Raw genomic sequence first — 13,840 nt, 5'->3', positions numbered from 1 at the left:
AGAGCACAGCCAGCCTGGAAGAGAGAAATCTATCAAGTATAGCATGGAGGCTAGAGAGCTTTGTAGAGGCCAGCCATGGAGGAACTCCAGGCCTGCTGAACAATAGCTCATAAGCCCCTGTACTAGTGTGGGACCACAGAGGTGGTCACGTAGGTTCAACAGGGTTAGGGTTATAGTAGCATGCTCATGGTCCCCTAGGCAAAGGGTGATGCCTAAGTTCAGGGTCAGGCTTTAGAGGGGAGACTCCTAGAGCAGCCACTGGAGATGCCCACTGAACAGCTAGATACAGGATCGTGAGAGGTAAGGCCAGAACTGGAGATGTCGGTACTATGGTGACTTCATCATGCTGGAGCTGCAAGAAATGTGCCCATCCAGGGTGAGGAGACTGAAAAAAAGAGAGTCAGGAACCCTTGGACTAGCATGTCACGTGACTGCCCAAACTACAGGTCTATCCCCAGCATCGTGCTTGTTCTTTTATGGTACACCTTAAAGAGCTACTTACACATGGAATTCTCCAACACAGAGATGCAGCACACAGTCATGCTCTGAACTGCCAGGCCATGCCAGATCTTGCCAGGCCCAAGCAGGCCCACCTCTGTAAATGACAAGGCCTGTGGCTTCACGGGTATGGTGGGCGCACTGGATTTGCTTGTCTTCCTCCTCACCATGTGGTACTAGGGGTAATGAGGACTCTTAGTAAAGCTGAATGGCGTGCTCTTTGATGGGGGATGCTGTGCCTGCTCACTAAAGGCTCCGGACATTTACAGAACCACTGCCATGACTCCATTGCCAGAGGTCTCTTTGTTCAATGTCCTTGTGACCCTTAGGAGGGAGTCACAAGAGACCCCCCCCAAATCTCAGTAAAATGTGCCATCAGGGTACTCTTTTATTCCACGTGTATGCCTGAGTTCCCCCTAACTACAGAGTACTCACTGCAGTGACATGGCTTCTTTGAGGTACCCTAGTTGTTCTCCGAATATGCAGAGAGATGCCTCAGACAGCCAAGGCACCCCTGCCCAGTGTTCTGTAGGAATTACCCCCGAGTGCTGAGACGCACACAGACACAACTCTGCAAAACAGACCTCGGTGTGCTTTGTACTCCTGGGCACCTGCTTCTCTAGTTCACTGTACCTCGTCTTCGCATCCAGTAGCTATGGGAAAGTAGGTTTCCTCTTTCTTGGTCATAAAAAGGCTGTAAAAATGCAAGGTGACCTACTTCAGCAGCTGCTGTGTCCAGAAAAGAATTACTATGACTTGGCAGCGCTGGTGAATCCTCCGAGGGGAGAACTGAAAAATCCACACCAGATGGCTTGCTGCAGCTGCTGTGAAAGGTTACGCTCCATCAGATCACCCTGGAGGGCAGGCAGAGCTAACACGGTGATGCCACACAGGCCCCAGGCCTCAGCTAGAAGCAGGAGGTCCCGCCCCAGCCCCGCCTTATCACTCCTTCTGAAAAACAGCTTGGCCAAAGATAAGGGAGGAGGAGGGGCAGGCAGAGCTATCTGTAGAAGGCCCTCTTTAGCCTTGGTCTACCTGGAGGCGGCCAGGTGAGTCTGGATGAAGGCCTTTTCGAGGAGGGAAGAGGTGGAGGCAGATGTGTTGTCTGGAAGTCAATCCACATAGCAATCGAGCAGCTCCTGGCTTTTGCCACTTGGGGAATAGGCAGACTCAGGTTGGTACTCTTAATCGCAAGAGCATAGGACATGTCAGCAGGCTGCACCCTGGGAGGGTGTGTCCTGTGTGACCAGAGGCTGTGTGAGGCTGCAGAGCTTGCAAACATCTCGTGGACTGTGTGCCTAGGACAGCACTGTCATAGAAAGTGAGGATGTGGAAAGGGACTCTCCTCCCCAAAGGCCGTGCAACTTCAGGGACTCCGAGCTTGGCTGGAATCCTGCCCTTGAGGGGCCTCACCTTGAAAGGCAAAGCAGCTCTGGGATTTGCTTCTGGCTTAGCCGCCTCGCCTCGTGTGCATGTGTGCCGAGGCCTCCCCTGCTTGCCTGGGCTGCTGTCTGTGTTCCTGCCTGGGGCCTGGTGGTCTGAATAAGTGCGCTGGAGACTCTTACATGATTAGCTCTTCCTTACTTTATTCTGCTTATTATGATGATGAATTTGGTTTTGTGGGATTTTGTTTTGTTCTATTTTGTTTTTGAGACAGGGTCTCACTGTGTGGTCCTAGCCGACCTAGTACTCACTTTGTAGACTAAGATGGTCTTGAATCCACAGACGTACATCTGTCTCTGCCCCACCCCCCCAAGTGCTAGAATTAAAGGTGTACACCACCGTATCCGTCAAGTCCTTGTTTTTGAGATGGGATCTCATTCTGTAGTCTAGACTTCTTTGAACTCAGAATCCCCCTGCCTCAGCCTCTTGAGTGCTAGGATTAGGGATATGTATCAGCAAGCTTTTGTTTTTTCTTGTAAGATAAAAATAGTATTTCTGTCTTTGGAGTGAATTCTAAGATGGCTCAGTTCACCATCTGTGTGTAAACGTAAGGCCACTGCTGTAGCTCATGGAACACAGACTATTACTGTACTGCCCTGAAAACATTCATTGTTTTCCTTCCCAGGACTTAGCCCATTTCCCTCCAGCAGAGCAGGGCACTGAGCTCAGGAGGTGGAAGAGGTTCTAAGCCAGGTCCAGAATCTCCAGCGAGCCATGCTTGTGTAGTATAGACCTCGTTGTCCGCCTGTCCCACCTCTGTGCTGGGGTTAGAACTTCTGCCTATGAGGTAGCACTTATTTGCGGTTGCTCAGTGGCTCCTTCCAACCCTCACCCTCTGTGACAGGAAGTGGGTGGCCCAGGTGTTCAGGGCAGGGACACATCCTCAAAGGGTGCTTATGTATTCAGAGTTCTCCAGAGAAGCACAACCAATAGATGTGTCTGTGTATGGACAGGTTACTTCAGAGTTGCCTCACAAACTGGTAGAAGCCTGTTAAATGCTGAACCTGCAGGACAGGGCAGCCAATTCAGTTCCAAAGACAGCCTGCAGACAGAATCCCTTCTTGCTCCAGGGAAGTCAGCCTTGGCTTTCCTCAGGCCTTGAACTGATAAGATGAAGCCCACCACATACTGGGAGGTAATCTGCTTTGTCAATTTAATTGTTAATTTTGTCTTAAAAAAAAAAAAGCCAGGTGGTGGTGGCGCATGCCTTTAATCCCACCACTTGGGAGGCAGAGGCAGGCAGATCTCTGTGAGTTCGAGGCCAGCCTGGGCTACCAAGTGAGTTCCAGGACAGGCACCAAAACTACACAGGGAAACCCTGTCCCGTAAAACCAAAAAGAAAAAAAGAAAAAAAAAAAAGCCCTGTGCCGTAACATCCAGAATAACGTTTGACCAAGTATTTAGGTCCTGGGGCCTACCACGCTGACATTAGATTAACCATCATGTTACCAGCCATGGAAGATTCTACTCTCTCCAATCTGAGGACTTCTCAGAGATCTCCACTCTGGTACAACCAAGCTCTCGACTTACTCTGTAGAACAGAATTTTGGGATAAGTCTTTGTGAAGCAAATTGGAGGTTATTAAACAAAGGTGGCCACAAAGAGACAGATTTGAGTGTGGCATCGAGAAAGGTCCATAGTTAAATATCCCGGCAGAAGTTAGGCGTGTGATTGTATGGCCTTTGGAGTTACACTGTTCAATGGTGGGAGTCAGAGCTGGAGGGAGGAAGGAAGAGATGGAGGTCCCGTATGCTTACCCCAGAGGCTGTCCCTGTGCCCTTTGCTGGGTAATGTGATGTGAGCCAGCTGTGACCTGTGAGAAACCAAGTCATGGGGTGGGAAGGAAACCGGCTGAGAGGCCACTGCTCAGTGAAATAAAGTGATGAGTGGAAGAAACTCGGTCAGCCCCAAAGACAGCCCGTAAATCAGTGGGGGAAGGCTCCAGAGGGAAAAGAAAGAAGCATGGGCCTTGGACCTGGGCCCATTTGCATAACTCTGTTAGCTGACTACTGGAGTCCTGAGATGAGGCTTGTGTGGATCTGAGCAGGATTTGGCCACCAGCCAGTGTTTTCCAGAGCCAAAGCTAATAAAAGACACGAAGATTCTCTAACATAGCAGTGCACATCTGAAATGGGGGTGTGCGAGGTGTGACGGGGGACCGCGGCTTCGGGGCTATCCAAGCATGGCACCAGGAGCTGCTGATCTGCTGCAGTCTGTCCTCGCAAGGCCTGGGGAATCCTGGGTGGGAAAATCAGGTCAAGAATGCTTGAGTCCCAGACTTCCAGCCTCACGGGGTACCCATGGAGACTTTTGGTTCTAGAATCCCCCTGGATACCAGAGCCCATGAATGGTAAATATCCTCCTGTACACATTACACCATCCCTAGATTACCTACAACCTTTAATGCGATGGCAGTGCTTTACAACGGTGGCCATATTGTCATGTTTAGGGGACGACAAGGAGAATGAAGTCCCTACATGTTCAATGTAGATATGGGGTTTTATTTTCAAATATTCTTATGATGCGATTAGACTCCCCAGATGTGGGGTCCACTCACACAGGACTGACTGTACATGTTTCTGCAACTCATCACTGCCAAGTTAGGCTACTTCCTCACCCTAAACACACACGTGTGCACACACACGGAGTGCACATATAAGCTCTGCCGTCTTCCTCTGTACCATCCCTAGTTTAGTAGCTTTTCTTGTTAACTCATACTGAGCCCAGCACCAGAAAGCAAGTTAAAAGTAAAGGAAGTTGTGTCGGTTTGGTTGAGCAGTGTGTACTAGGATGGGCTTGGGGTGTGTCCATCCTGCGGGATGTGCAGGATGGGCTTGGGGTTTGCTGTATGACTTCCCAGGAGCCTGACTGGGGGTAACCTTGTGGTTGAGGCCTAGGCCAGAGCAATGCTTCTCTTCCTCACCACCTTCTTGCATGTGACCCCTCTCCTGTCTCCTCACTAGAAATGGCCCAAGAAGCCCAGCTCTGGATGTCAGGAGCACCTCTGCCGACAGAGAGAGCCTCCAGAATGGGAACCTGAGTGACTCCTCCAGTGTAGAGTCTGGCAATGGGCAGTGGCCCAAGCAGGGAATGCCCCTGTCTCATGTCCGTTTTGAAGATGAGTCTTCCCGCGAGGCTGAGTTCCGGTACTTGGAACGGCTCCAGCAGCGCCAGCGTCAGGTGTTACGCACAGTGCTTCATGCCGTGGGCCAAGGACCCCTGCGCTCTAAGCCTGACCCAACCAACTACATTCACCGTAACATGGGGGACATCTCATTCCACAGGCCAGTGGGCTCCCCGGACCACAGTAACTTCTCTGCACCACTGTCTACATGGGACAATGAGAGGAAGTGTCCAGCCTGTGGCAGCTGTCTTGAGGAGCGTTGCCCTGCAGAGGGGAGAGCAGCCCCTGACCTAAGGGTCCTTCAGGGTCTCCAGGCAGCCTGTGAGGCAGAGGCATTGCTGCCGGGGCCCTGTAATTCCCACAGTGTGAGCTCCTCATTCCCAGGGCTCCACACAGAATGGATCCGGGAAACACACATCACAGACACTGTTGCCACACACCCTGAGGAGAGGGACTCTGCCCTGGCCAGCACCAACAGTTCAGACAGCTGGACAGACAGTCAGGATGCCAGGACCTCTCGGCCCAGCAGGGCAGGCGGTCAGACCCAAGGCAGCAGCCCGGGACAGTGGCAGCAGGGCTCTAGACCTCAGGAAGGCCCCAGGTGGTCCCGAAAGGCTGAGGTGGAGCTGCCCTGGGGCCTTCAGGCCTGGTCTCACCTACATGAGGTTGGTGATGTGGTTGTAGGAGGGGAGGTAAAAGGAGCCACAAGACACATACCCCAGGGGACTTTGTTTATAAAGGAGGATGCTGCGCCTGAACCTGCCTTGGAACCTAAGAGGCCTTGGTCCCAGGGGCAGCTTGGACCACGGTTAGGAAATCACTGGGCCCACCCTGAGGACTCCTGGACTCCATGCACGACAGCTTATGCTGTGTCGTTTTCCAAGAAGCTTGGGTCCTCAGGCTCAGACCAACCAGAGCAAGTTACTGAAAGCCATGAGTTGCTGGAAACCGTGTGCAGTTCTTCCCGCCAACAGAGCCATGAAGAGCCCTCTGCACCTCACCCAGCCCTGCGACCAACTTTGCCCCTCTCCCTTGAAGGCTGGGTGCCGACCTCTCCCTCTTCAAAGAAATCCCTCTGCCCGATGCCTCCGAGAAAGTCAGCCTGGACTGGACATCACAGGCCGGAACATCAGGTGGAGCATGTGGATATCCCCCTGCCTCTGTCTCCTCCGAGAACTTCGGTTCCCACCCCACCCCAGACCCAGCCCTACAGCCCCCGTGTCAAGCATCCACTGCTGGACCTGTCCACCAGCAACTCCAACAGCAGTGTCTCTCTGGGGCTGCAGGAGCCTCGGGGAGCCGCTGTCCGCAAGCACAGAGCTGGCAAGGACCACAGCTGCCAGGAGCCCGGACTGCCCCTGGAGAGTGACGGAGATGGTAAGGATTGCCGTCCTTCATGTTCAGCCCAGGCCAGGTCTGTCGCACTCATTCTGCTCTCCATCTTAGTCACTGTATGATAAGGCCACACACCACTCCCAGCATCCCTGTGGATCCCTGGGATCAGCAGCAGGTGTCCAGGAAGTGGGGAGGGAGTGTGGGCCAGGCGCAGGATTTAGTATAAGCATGGAGCAAGTTAGCCAATTTTCTGTGCTTGGAGGATGGGGAACCAGGGCTCAGCCCGTGGGCAAGGTGGGGATGGTGCCCTCTTATTGCTGAGGAGTCTGAGGTGTGTAGGGGAACTCCAGTCCAGAGCTGCTGGAGACCAGGGTTTGTGGGAGTTTGACTCCTGTAGAGTATGAAAAACAAGTCAGCAGCCCCAGAATCCACTACTGCTTAGAACACTAGCTAGTCCATGATCACCCTGCCTCTTCCTCCATCTTCCTTTTGTGCCTTGCGCTCTTTCGTTCACTGTTGACCAGACACCTACCTGGTACACGCTTGAACCTGCCCTGGACACTGTGGGGAATGCATAAGAAAATGATGTAAGCAGGATCTCTGCCTTTAAAGCGGACTGTGGCCATGTGGGTCTGTGGCGGGCTTGCACCTAGCCACTTCCTGCAGGGTTTCTGAGACCTAGTGATGTTTCTGGGAAGCCTGGTTCTGCACTTCCTTGAAAGCATGGTGAGGATCCTCTTATTAGAGACAGGACCCCTGAGCAACGGCTTCCTCTCTCCATGCTCAGGTTTTTTCTTATCCAGAGAGTGAGGGTTAAAATACAGCCTGTGTCATGACCACCGTCGAGTCTGTGAAGGGCCCAGCATCACTGAGTGCACACAGTGCTCCCAAGATGGAAGCTGCTGAAAACGCTGTGACCCTTCTAGATTTGTTTCCCCTGCTTTGACTCTGTCCCTTGACATGGAAGGGGCGGGACATAGCACCGATGACCCGTCACTTAACAAATGCTTACTAGTCACCCACCGTGCACCAGGTGCTCCGCTGGGTGATAGGGTCACAGTAGTCCGTAAGAGCCCACCCTTGTCCTCAAACCATTTCCGGTTTAGAAGGTGCTCAAGGATGGGCCCTGGCCACCTTCACTGACTGCCTCTGCTCCCAGCTCTCCCCCGCGTCTCCTGTGTCTCCTGTCCCGAAGACTGGGGAATGGGCCTTTCCCCACTGGGACCTGTGGGGATGGTCAGTGCAGCAGTGGGGGTGCCGAGCTGTTACAGGAATACTCCGGGACTCTCTCCAGTCAGCAGATGTTACCATTGTCACTTCTACAGCCGGCGTCACCCTCTCCCTCACCTCAGAGGAGCCCGAGTGCAGCCTGGAGCTGGGAGGAGCCCTACACAGGACAGAATCCAGCTCTGGAGGCCACATGCCCATTGGGTGAGTGGCAAGAACATACCCTGACTACAGTGGGCGTGTTGGGTGGGGAAATACCACCTGGAGGAGTGACATCTCTAGCCTTCCTCTCTCCCAAACCCTGGAGGGTTCCTAAACCATGTCCTGGCACCCTAACACACCCTTCCCAATCCTTTCTCTCTCTCTCTCTCTCTCTCTGGTACGTATGTGTTCATGTGTGTGTGTGAACATGTGTGTGTGCACAGGCCAGATGTTGACTCTGAGTGTCTTACTTAGTTGCTCTGCACCTTGTTTTTTGAACCCCAGGGACCCCCTTGTCTCTCGCTCCCCAGAACGGGTTATAAACGTGCTCTGCCATGTGCCCGGCTTTTAAATGGGTGCCAGGGATCTGAACTCGGGTCCTCAGGTTTGCGTGCTAAGCACTTTGTCTGCTCCCAGCCCCCGCCTCCCCCAGTTCTTTCTGTCTGAGTTTTCTGCCCACCCTTGAGCCCCCAGCTGCTGACGCTGCAGCTGAGAGCCACAGGCCTCAGGGTGCTTCTAGGATGCAAACTGTTTTCCTTCTTTGCTTCAGCTGGGGTTAGACATCTGAGACCTTGCCTGGGGACCCCCTCGGGCCGAGTTCAAAGCCTTGGTGTTCAAAGCCTGGGACTTCCCTGCTCCGTCCTGTGTCTGTGGACACATGGCAGCCCACAGCCTCCCTAGGACCCAGCCAGGCCTGGGTGTTTGCCAGATGCAAGGTCTGTCTGGCCGGTTTCTCGGGGACATCTCTCCCAGGTGTCGAGCTGTCCCTTCAACAAAAACTCAACAGTAGCTTCCCCCCACCCCCTTCCTGGCCGCCATGCTGCTATCCACACAGTGCTTAAACCCTTCATGCACTTCCTTCTGCTCCCCCACTTCCACCCTCTGGCAACCCCCTCCAGCCCCCAACCCCTCTGTCTACCATCTGCTCTAAGCTGCCTTCGCTTCTTAGCTGCACGAGGGAATAGTTTTTAAAAACCCAATTAAATGGAATCATTGTCCTACTTAAAGCCCCACAGCAGTCTCTCTTGTCCTCCTCTTCCTGAGGTTGACAGCGCTCGGCAGTGTGACGGGCCTGCCTGCCTCATCTCACACCCCTTCCTGCCCTTCTCACTCCCTGGCTGCTGTGGCTGAGCACATCAGACTTCTCTCTGCTCGGGCAGAGGCCCCAGCCACTCCGCGCCTGCAGCGCTCACTTCCAGGATTAATAATGGCCTGACTCCTGCCTCTCCTTGGCCCTTGGTAGAAAGATTGTCTTCTTCCCAAAGAGCCCTCTCTGGAAACAACTTAAAACAAGTGCCTGGCCGCACTCTGCTTTGCCCCACACACCACTGTGAATGGCTTTTCTCCTTCATGTATTTCTGTCGTTGATAAGTTTCTATACGCCCTTAGCTGAGGCCATGTAGGAGACTGGTGAGACTTCCCGAATGAGTGGAGTGAATTGTGAATCCATGGCTGTGTGCTATAGCAGGGCTTTCCTGGACTCATGGCTGTGTGCTATGGCAGGGGCTATCCTGGACTCATGGCTATGTGCTATGGCAGGGGCTATCCTGGACTCCTGGCTGCGTGCTATGGCAGGGGCTATCCTGGACTCTCCAGAAGCTGCTTTCACTCAGCACCTGGCAGAGTCTGCATGGCTCCCCTTGCTACAGCCTGATAGTTCCTCCCTGGGGACATCGGCACTGGTCCATCTGGGACCCGTGGGGCCCTAGGATGCAGGATGCAGCCAGCTCTTGCCAGCCTCTCAGCCATCTCCATCCACATTATGCCCCCCTTGTGTTTCAGAGTATCGCCTGAGGCCAGTGCAGGGCACAAGCCACCCTCATCTGCCCATTCTGATGTGAACAAGAAAAGAAGGAGTAGTATCACCTCCACCCTGGGGCTCAAAAAGCTCTTCTCGGCCCTGGGCCACACCCCCCGGCCCAGACTTGGCACATCCCGAAGCTACAGTGTGGAACAGCTGCAGCCCTCAGCTCCCCATACCAGTACCTCCAAAGTGAAGAGAGCCCCATCATTACAAATCCTGCATCTGGTGAGTCCCCAGGGCCCTGGACAGTAGGGTGTGGTCCCAGGAGTGTGATCTGTTGGAATGAAGGGTCCTTGCCTGTCCAACTCACAAAAGTGGGGACCTGCTGGTGTCTTCACGGCCGACCCATAGGACTGTGTCCGCTGTGTGTGCAGCACCTCTCAAAACTGGTTTCTACCTGCCACCCACTGTGCTCTTTCTCCCTCTCCCGTGAATTTGTTGTGTCTGCTTCCTGGAGAGTTCATGGCCTGGTTTCTTTAAACTTCTCCTTGGCCACAGTGACTCCTTTAGTCCAAACGCAATTTCTTCTTGCTTTTTTTAAAAATTATTTTCTGTGTGTGTTTTGCCTGCATGTATGTATGTGCACCATGTGCATGCCTGGTACCCACAGAAACCAGAAGAGGGCATCAGGTCCCCAGGACTGGGGTTGTCAACAGTTATGAGCTGCCATGTGGGTGCTAGAGATTGATCCTGGGTCCTCCGGCAGAGCAGCCAGTGCTTTTAAAATCACTGAGGCGCCTCTCCAGCTCGCAAACACAGTTAATTTTAGTCTGTATTGGCACACTAAGACTTGACTGGCCTGTCCGTTCCGGTCTTCATGTGGCTTCCAGAGGATGCATGAACCTGGCCGTACCAACTGCCCCTCGCCCAAGTGAATCCATTTCAGTCCATTTATCATGTTCGGGATAAAGTTGAGACCACTTAGTGCAGTGAGAGGCTCTGTGGTCTGTCTGCTTTTCTGTCTCATCCCTTCCAGAACACTCTCAGCCTCCGCTGGGGAGACCCTTTCTCCCCTCTACAGTCAGATCACAGTGTGTCTCCCCTGCTGACACCTGCTATTTCCTCAGTACTCCAGACATGTCTCTCTTGGAAGTCATCACAGTCCACAGGCCGAGGGGCCGTCTGCTCCCTGCCCTCCCTGCCCTCCCGCCCGGGCTTCCCTCCTCCATGTCTCTCTCCTCATCCTGGGGTATGGTGTCTATATTCCCAACACGTATCTCAGGATTTAGTCTAGTGTATCCAGCTCACATTGAACACAAGGCACCAGCTAAGCATCTCCCTCTCCATGTACTTAGCAAATCCCCTCAGCACACGAGCCCCAACCAGGAATCCTGCTCTGTACTAGGAGCTTGTAGGTATTCTGTTTATTCTGCCCTTGACCTCCTCCTCTGCAGAGTAAGGAGGAGAGCCGTGGTCTATGGCACGGGAGCCTTTCATTTCAAAGGCCGAGGAGGGGGAGAATGCAGGGTGAATGGCAGTTCATGGACTGCTTTTGTCAGGACAGTATCTAGGGGTGGAGGTCCGCTGGCTGGATGAGTAGCGATGGGGAGAAGAAGTGGAGGGTGAGCCGAGAAGGGAGGAAGCGCACCCTGGAAGCTGCCTCCAGCTCAACTTCTCCGGCGTGAGCTGCAAGCCACGGGCTGTGGCACCTGCATTTATTGCCATTGGAGTTTCTCTCTTCAGAAACCCCTCAAGGGAAATAACAACGCCACTGTGTCTCAGAGGTCCGGCTGCAGTGCAAGCTGAGTGGCTGAAGGGGGAGAGCAGCCTGGCTAAGTGAGAGAGGATGGGACAGGCAGGAAGGATGGCACAGAAACTCAAAAACTGAAAAAGAGCTGGGCGGTGGTGGCGCACACCTTTAATCCCAGCACTCGGGAGGCAGAGGCAGGCAGATCTTTGTGAGTTCGAGGCCAGCCTGGTCTACAGAGTGAGATCCAGGAAAGGCTCAAAGCTACACAGAGAAACCCTGTCTTGAAAAACAAAAACAAAAACAAAAAAACAAAAACAAACAAAAAAACTGAAAAAGAAAAATTCAAGAAGCCGAAAGAACCAGTCTCTTCCAGAAGTGCAAATGCCTGAGCATCCGTCCTCACCAAACACACGCCAGCACATACCAGGCCCTCTCCCACGTCCCCATGTCCTCTCTTATGTCCCCATGTCCTCTCCCATGTCCCCATGTCCTCTCCCATGTCCCCATGTCCTCTCTCATGTCCCCATGTCCTCTCATCCTGTCTTTTTTTGGCTTGGGCACCTGTGCCCTCTTTTCAACTGGAGAGCTCTGCTCACAGCCTCACTCAAGAACCAGCTCCTTCCTCCTCTGTCCCCATACCTTCTGGACCAGAATGTCTCTACTCAAGGAACTGGTTACAAGCTCCTGGAGCTATCAGGGTACCAGAATCACCCCCACTCCCAGCTGGAAGCATTCTGCTCTAAGATGTGTTATATCAAGTATGCCACACCCCCAGGCCCTTTCCTTTCGACAAGGTCTCCTATGTGACTTAAGCTCATGATCCTCCTGCCACAGCCTCTGAGTGCTGGGTAGATTCTCATAGTGAGAAAGTGCTAGCCTAATGCTAAGTTACTGCTTTGGAGCCTGTGTAGTCCCATCTCTTGTTCTGCTGACTCTTGCTAGGCATCCAGATGTGCTGACCAAAGCGCGTACCAATGCTTTCTCAGAGTGGCTTCAGGTTTGGGGTCCTGGCAAATCCTCTGTTGCTGACCCTTTCCCAGGCCGCTTTTCTCACCTGCAATATTGGCCCTTGCCCACTAGGTGTCACCCTCTCACCAGCATCGGAAAGCAACTTCCTTTCAGAACCTCCATTCTCTGCTAGGTGGCAAGGGAGACCGGTCCAGCCTCTACCTGGTGGAGGGGTCAGGGGACCCCAGTACACCGAGCAGGTGAGTGTGGCGCAAGGACCTGTAGGACAAAGTCAGAGTGGCCCATGGAACTAGACACTTAGTCCTCTCTTCCCTCAGAACCACAGCCATGAGCCAGGCTGCCCCTTTAAGAGAAGTGAGGCAGGGTGTAGAGAGCCGAAGTGATGCTAAGGTCTCAGAATGACACCTCGGTGCCCTCGCCTTGTGCGGGTGAGCATTGAGAGGTGTAGGTTTGCAGGAAGGTGCTGCTGGGAAGCTTGACGCCTCTCTCCCGTGGCTGTCCAGTGACACCCTGAAGTCAATGTGCAGTTTCTTGAAATGCAGCTAAAGATCCTTCTAAACTCCCAGAGACAAGAGCCCCAAAGGAAAGAGGCCCTTGGTTCCTGACCTCTCTGCCCAGGTCCTCTTGCCTTTCAGCTTTCACCCAGGGCTTCATGGAAGGACTGTGGGCTGGGGAGGGTGGGCTAACTCTTGAAAACACTGTGTAAAATTATAGCTTCCCTCTAATTCTCTGACACATCCTCCTGAAAATGTTAGAAACCACAGTCCTTGTTTCAACCCTTTGCCCTGAGGAGCAGCACATGTGGAAAGTGCCTGTCTCCACCCTAGGGAGCTCATTTTGCCGGGGTCAGGGAAGCCCCAACCTCTAGAGTCAGGTTCCTACGTCAGAGGTGCAGTCCCTGTAGGGCCAACAAAGAGCCGCCCCGGTGCCTGACCTTACCGTTACTGTCTTTCGTCTCCTTGTAGGCCGGCCAAGGCCTTTCCCCATCATGCCCTCAGTGTGGAAGACGTGGGTGCCCCTAGCCTGGCTCGCACCGTGGGCCGTGTGGTGGAGGTGTTCCCAGACGGCACGAGTCAGCTGCAGCTCCAACGACCCCCAGAGGGCACCTTTGGTTTCCGTGTGGCCTACGGCAATGGCCGTCGGGATTCAGGTATGCCCTTGGGATCCTCGGCAAAGTGCCCAGGGTGTGGCCAGGTTCCTTCTAGGCTTTGGCTGAGCAGTGGAGAAAGGCTCCCTTCGTCCCTTCAGAAGCTCTGACTGGATGTCAGGTCTCAGGGGCCCCTACTGCTGTGGGGGTTGAACTGGCAGACTTGACTGTCCCCCTGCCGTCCTGTGACATCTTGAAATCAGAGTCCTCAAGGCTTTTCCAGAGAGGCAAAGGAAAACTGTCTGTGCTTGCCAGTTCTCGGCTATTCCTTTGATGTGGTTGATGTATTTCAACGGTTCCCGTCCTCCAGCTGCTGGTGTGTCTGGGCATGTGGAGTGGGCCTGCCTGTCTGCAATCCTGTCCACAGCCCTCCCTCACCAGCTCCTTGAGGGCTTTGTTCAG

General features: G+C 53.6%; 1 protein-coding gene across 4 annotated transcripts in view; it reads left to right on the top strand.

Moving 5' to 3' along the window:
• The window catches only part of Kiaa1614 (KIAA1614 ortholog), a 37,493-nt gene that overhangs the window by 19,289 nt on the left and 4,364 nt on the right, over positions 1-13,840 (top strand). For all 4 annotated transcript variants that reach the window (XM_052737238.1, XM_052737241.1, XM_052737237.1 and 1 more), the window contains 5 exons: positions 4,905-6,442; positions 7,726-7,831; positions 9,611-9,857; positions 12,403-12,530; positions 13,257-13,441. In XM_052737238.1, the coding sequence (XP_052593198.1) occupies positions 4,905-6,442; positions 7,726-7,831; positions 9,611-9,857; positions 12,403-12,530; positions 13,257-13,441 (2,204 nt within the window). The remainder of the gene's footprint in view (positions 1-4,904; positions 6,443-7,725; positions 7,832-9,610; positions 9,858-12,402; positions 12,531-13,256; positions 13,442-13,840) is intronic.

The sequence above is a fragment of the Peromyscus californicus genome, unplaced genomic scaffold, assembly GCF_007827085.1.
Source record: "Peromyscus californicus insignis strain IS unplaced genomic scaffold, ASM782708v3 Scaffold_14__1_contigs__length_90479793_seg_2, whole genome shotgun sequence".
Lineage (NCBI taxonomy): Eukaryota > Metazoa > Chordata > Mammalia > Rodentia > Cricetidae > Peromyscus > Peromyscus californicus.
This window is presented reverse-complemented; position numbering and strand designations above follow the sequence as displayed.